The sequence below is a fragment of the Propithecus coquereli genome, unplaced genomic scaffold, assembly GCF_000956105.1.
Source record: "Propithecus coquereli isolate 6110/MARCELLA unplaced genomic scaffold, Pcoq_1.0 Scaffold714, whole genome shotgun sequence".
NCBI lineage: Eukaryota > Metazoa > Chordata > Mammalia > Primates > Indriidae > Propithecus > Propithecus coquereli.
Window position 1 is genome coordinate 69,942 of NW_012153219.1, and position 6,205 is coordinate 76,146.

Below are 6,205 nucleotides of genomic sequence, written 5' to 3' on the forward strand. Positions count from 1 at the left end.
GGTCTCGAACTCCTGAGCTCAAGCAATCCTCCCGCCTCGGCCTTCCAGAGTGCTGGGATTACAGGCGTGAGCCACGACGCCCGGCCTGCTTTTGCTTTCTTTTGGATCTATTTTGCTTTTTGCCAGAGAGCTTTCTCCGACAGTGTTTTCAAAGGTGGGCTTTGTGTGGTAAACTTTCTGAGGCTTGTGTGCCTGAGAATGTCTTTATTTTACCCTTGTTTTTTGTTGTTGTTTTGGTTTGGATTTTTGTGTTTTGGGGGGGCGATTGAGACAGTTCTACTTAGAACAACTCTTTTCGTAGATACTTGCAGGACTCTCTTACTTCAAGTATGTCACCTTCCTTAATAAGGCTTTCTCTAGACAATTTCTAACAGCTCCTATTAGAGATAGAGTCTTACTATATTGCCTAGGTTGGCCTTGAACTCCTAGGCTCAAGCTGTTCTCCCACCTCAGCCTCCTGAGTAGTTGGGACTACAGGCATGTGCCACCGCACCTAGTGCACCTTTCTATGTACAAGTTTTCATCTAAACATGTTTTCATTTCTCCTGGATATATGCCTAGGAGTAGAATTGCTGGGTCATATGTTAACTTTACATTTAACATTTTGAGAAATTGTAAAACTGTTTTCCATAGTGGTTGTACCGTTTTACATTCCCATCAGCAGTGTGTGAAGGTCCCAATTTCTCCACATCTGAGCTTCGTGAGGGTAGGAGCTCTAGCTTTCCAGTTGTCTTTGTGTGCCCAGGGCCTAGAGTGGGGCATAGCACACAGACTGGGTGGCTGGGCTTGCAGGACTCTCTCTTAACTCAGGCTTCTTACTTTGCTTCTCTTCGTTGTTTTCTAGGGGCTCAGCTAGGAGTTTCCAGTTGCCTGGAAAAATGCCACAGGAGCTCACCAGGTGCTGGGAGGCAGCCCTTTTCCGGAAAGTCCTTTTACTTGGATCTGCCTGCTGGCAAGAATCTCCAGTTTTTGACAGAGGCTATTCAGCATCTGGGTGGGGTATGTAACCTGCTTCTCTCTTATGATATCATGTGTCCTTGCAGGTTGTAGGGCAGGAGTTGGAGAGGGATTATATCTGTGGTTTCCAGGTGTTTTTCAATGGCATCATTGTACATTTTCCAAAGCAATTTTAAATTTAAAATAAAGTTTTTTTCTAATTGGAAAAGTAATATCCATTCTAGATATTTTAGAGAACGTGGAACTACAATTACTAGTGACAGCTAGCATCTTTATATATATTTTTCTTTCTTCCCTTCCTCCCATAATGGCTTTATTGAGAGTATAATAATTCACATACCATGAATTTCACCCATTTTAAGTTCACAGTTCAGTGGTTTTTAGTATATTCACAGAGATGTGCAAGTTGTGTGATCAGATCACATAGTCAATTTTAGAACATTTTCATCACCCCAAAGAAGAAACCCTGTACCCATTATCAGTCAGTCATTCCCCACATCCTGGGAATATCCCCAGCCCTGGGTAAACACTCATCTACCTTCTGTCTTTGTCCTACCTTTGTTTTGTTATGCTTGTTTTCTGCGTAGCTATGATGATGAATACATTGTTGTTTACCAACTTTTTACCTATGACTTAAAGAATTAGCACTTTCCTATCATTATTGACTTTCATATGCATTATTTGTAATGGGAATATAATATTCTTTTGAGTAGATTATTAATTTACTTAACCATTGCCCTATGGCATTTAGATTATATGTAATTTTTAGCTCCGAGAACTAACACTGTGGTGAACAACTTTGGGGTAAAAAGCATTTGCTGTATTTGAGAACATTAAAATATTTCTAAAGCATATGTCATATGGTAATCTTAATAAGGGTTGGCATGGATATTTCTTGTGTTTAAAAAATAGTATGATAATGGTTGGCCCAAAAGATACTGAATGAGTAGGCTTGGAATTCAGAGGCTCTGTGCTATCAAACTAACCAGAAAGTCAGAAACGCAGACGCTCAGCAGTAGGGATAAAAAGGATAAAGATTGCATTCCCAAACTGGCCCATAATTACATTTTGAACTTTTAGTCTATTCTGTCATTTATGCTTTGCTGTGTAGAACACCACCCCGGAACTTGAGCTTAAAACAACAATTTACTATTTCTTACTATTCTGTGGGTTGGCTGGGTAGTTTCTCTGGTGGTTTCAACAGGGCTTACTCCTGGGGCTGCATTCAGCTGGAGGGTCAGCTGGGCTGGAAGGACCAAGATGGCCACGCTCACACATCCAGCACCCTGTGGCTCCTCATACATTGTATGTGTACACAGTATTGTATGTGTATATGGTAAGCTAGACCAGCTGGTTTACACTGTGGTCTCTGAAGGCAGCCTTCCAGAAAGTGAAGGAGGAGGCTGCAAGGCCTCTAAAGGCTTATGCTGTTGAACTCACACATATTATTTTCACCACATTCTATTGGTCAAAACGAGTCAGAGTCAAGGCAATAGAAAAATAGGCCCCACTTCCTGATGGGAGGAATATGTGGCCAATAAGCAATCCCATCACATTTATAGAGGATAACCAGTATCCCACTCCTACCTTCTAGCATTTGTTTTTGCCATATTGAAGAAGGTAGATATAATCCTTCAATCCACAATTTTAAAGGTTTTTTGAAATTGTGGTAGGATGTATTAATTTATAACAAAATATGCCATTTTAACCTTTTTCTTTTTCTTTTTCTTTTTTTTTTTGAGACAGAGTCTCACTCCATTGCCCACGCTAGAATGCTGTGGCATCAACCTAGCTCACAGCAACCTCAAACTCCTGGGCTCAAGCAAGCCTTCTGCTTCAGCCTCCCAAGCAGCTGGGACTACAGGCGCTTGTCACCACGCCCAGCTAATTTTTTTGTTTCTATTTTTAGTTGCTTGGCTAAGTTTTTCAATTTTTAGTAGAGACAGGGTCTCGTTCTTGCTCAGGCTGGTCTTGAACTCCTGACCTCAAGTGATCCTCCCGCCTCTGCCTCCGAGAATTTAAATATACAGTTCATTGGCATTAACTGTTTTCATACTATTGTATGTATAATCATCACCCCTATCTGTTTTCCAAACTTTATCACCCAAACAGAAACTCTGCAACCCCTTGCAATAACTCCCATTTCTTCTTTCCCCAGCCCTAGTGATCACTAATCTGCTTTTCAACTCTTACAAATTTATCTATTCTAGATACCTCATATCAGTGGAATCACTGATATTTGTCCTTTTGTGTCTGGCTTATTTCACTTAACATAATATTTTCAAGATTCATCCATGTTATAGCACACGTCCAAACTTCCTTTCTTTTTATGGCTGAATAACATTCCATTGTCTGGATATGCCACATTTTGTTTATCCATCCATCTGTTGATGGTCATTTGGGTTGCTTCCACTTTTTGGCTCTTGTGCATAATGCTGCAGTGAACATCAGCATTCAAGTCTGTGTTCAAGTCCCTGTTTTAATTCTTTTGGGCGTATAGGAGTAGAATTGCTGGGTCGTATGGTAATTCTATGTTTAGCTTTTTGAGGAACCTAAACATTTTGTTTTTAACTTAAGTGCCAAGTTTCTCTTTCAATCACACTTTTCCGGCATCACCCATTTTTATTTTCAATGGTGCTCTGGGGCTGGCTCACAAGAGCCGGTTGTTAGCATCTCTTTCCAGCTCCTCATTTGGTGACATCATGTATTTACTCCCCAGAAATCAGCAAATGTACAAAACGGGTTTCTTCCCCACAGAGTCAGTTGTTAAACATTTGCCAGATTATCGCTGCTTATTTCCATCTTCTCTTCTTCCCCCAAATGTGAGTTAAGGGTCATTATGTTTCAGGCACTGTGCTGGGTTCTTGGAATACAAAGATAAGTCACACCCTCTCGGTGCCCCTGAGGGGTGTACAGTCAGGTGGGGTGAGCAGGTACTTATGCAGCTAAGTGTTAGCTAAAACCCATTTTGCTTCATTTGTTAGCCTCCTTTTTGTATTGCGATCAAAATTACAGATGTAGTGTTTGGGTGTCCCAGTGTATCTTACAAGGAAAAGATCGTGGCTTAATGGAGTTGCTCTTAATCCTGACAGCCCCTTCAATGTGTTCTTGCTGCAAACTCAAACTGGTCACATAACTCAAAGCCTGTGGCCTTCTGCTCCTGGGTCAGGAGCAGCAGTTCTGGAGACAAAACCTGCATTATATATATAAACTCCATTATAGTTCAGGATGATGCCTTTTGGAGGACTCGGTACAGAACTGCATTTAGTCTATTTAAAGACATTGATTCTGGAACTTTTGGCAGCCAAGATTTCCTTCCGTAACCTCATGATGTCGATAATTCTACATTTGCTTTTTGGTTTTCAGCCACCTCTGTGATCTGGTTTCAGGTAATTGAGGGTTTTCTGAGCAAAGAAATAAGTTACATCGTGTCCAGCCGCAGAGAAGCAAAAGCAGAGAGTGGTGGGACAAGCCACAGAGCCTGCCCCAGCCCTAGCCCCAGTGAAGTCAGAGTGGAACCATCAGCCATAGCCCATCCAAGAGGCAGCCACACCAGGCCTTCACAAAAATCTGTAGACTTGGTAAGAACCTCATGGGGTAGGAAAGGTGTGTTCTGTAAACAAAGGAAGTAGGCTTTGGTCAGCCCTTTTAGGCAGTCTCTGGTTTTAATTTCATCTGGCTTAATTTAATCTCTCCTTTGAATTCAGGGACTGAGAATATTTTTTCATAGCTCTGGATCTGAATACCTCAGCAACATGCTATCCCTTCTATGCTATATGTCTTTTTTTTTTTTCCGGAGACAGGGTCTTAATCTGTTACCCAGGCTGGAGTGCAGTGGCACTAACATAGCTCACAGCAACCCCAAACTCCTGGGCTCAAGTGATCCTCCTGCCTCAGCCTCCCAAGTAGCTAGGACTACAGGCACACACCACCATGCCCAGCTAATTGTCTTAATTATTTTTGTGGAGATGGCATCTTGCTATGTTGCCCAGGCTGGTCTTGAACTCCTGGCCTCAAGCAATCCTCCCACCTTAGCTTCCCAAAGTGCTGGGATTACAGGCATGAACCACTGCGCCTGGCCACTATATGTCACTTTTTATGGGATTCAAAGTCAGAGATTCAGAAACAAAAGGAGAGTCCTCTGTAAACCAGAGAAGACTTGTTGGAACTAACCTAGGCTTGGGCAGGAGCACCCTGAACTCCAAGGCAGTTCCCTCTGCCTTGCTCTCGTGCATGAAGGTCCAACAGTTTGGACGATGCATGTGTCATGTCTTAGACTTAGAATGCAATATGGCTTTTTTACCCCTAGGCTTACATTTTTATTGTCTCTTAACTTAGGCTAGTATTAAAACATCCATGAACACATGCTGTTGGCATTGTGATAAGAGATAGTTACTTCCAAGGAGCAAAAAACAGGTTTTTTTAAAGGGAGACATTTCCCATCATTATCTTCTAGAGAATACAGAAACTCTTACAGAGAGGTCTAAGAACATTTGGAACAATTTGACCTCAGGTGGATTCTGAGTACCTTTATCCAGCAGGGTTCAGGCTGCCCAGGCAGTTACCGCTGGGTGACCTGAACTTAGGCGTGGCTTTACCTTTACCCCCTGAAGGTGTTCTAGGCTCTCATTTCTGTCAATCCTCAGCTGTCACTGCTCCTAGCGTTCCAAGGCACATCACCTCCAGACAACCTCACCAGCTCATGTGTAAACGTCTGTCGGGGCATAGGCGGTCTACACAGCAGACCTCATTCCTCTTCTCTCCGTCAGGTGCCTATGAGCAGAGGGAAGGAGCTGCTACAGAAGGCCATCAGGACCCAGGTGAGCTGGGGCAAGACAGGATGGAGGTAACTGGTCTCCAGCACAGGGAGGGATTCAGCCGTCTCCCCAGGCTGAAGTACTCACTCAACATGCACACTCTGTGAGGTGTGTGCTATTGTCATTATTTCCTTCTTACAAATTAGGGAGTCGAGGCTCAGAGAAGTCAAATAATTTGTCCAGAGTCACCTAGGGAGTAAGTATTCAAGCCAAAGCCAACTCCAGCTCTAGAGCCTACCAAGAGAACCTTGGAGGGAGTGGCAGGATAGGTCTACTCTGCTCAGAAGCCAGACTTTGTACATCTTTTACAAGTAGTCGTTTGTCCCTTTTGTAGGAATCCAGGGCCATTACAGTTAAGTGGCAGGAAAGGACTTAAGGTGATATTGTGAGAATCGTGCAAATGATATCAAGAAGGGTACATTGAGGCCGGG

The 6,205-nt window shown here is 42.9% G+C and overlaps 1 protein-coding gene across 1 annotated transcript in view; it reads left to right on the plus strand.

The window, feature by feature from the left end:
* The window catches only part of DBF4B (DBF4 zinc finger B), a 22,475-nt gene that overhangs the window by 1,375 nt on the left and 14,895 nt on the right, over positions 1 to 6,205 (plus strand). The window contains exons 3-5 of the mRNA XM_012661499.1: positions 853 to 999; positions 4,347 to 4,538; positions 5,727 to 5,777. Of these exons, the coding sequence (XP_012516953.1) occupies positions 853 to 999; positions 4,347 to 4,538; positions 5,727 to 5,777 (390 nt within the window). The remainder of the gene's footprint in view (positions 1 to 852; positions 1,000 to 4,346; positions 4,539 to 5,726; positions 5,778 to 6,205) is intronic.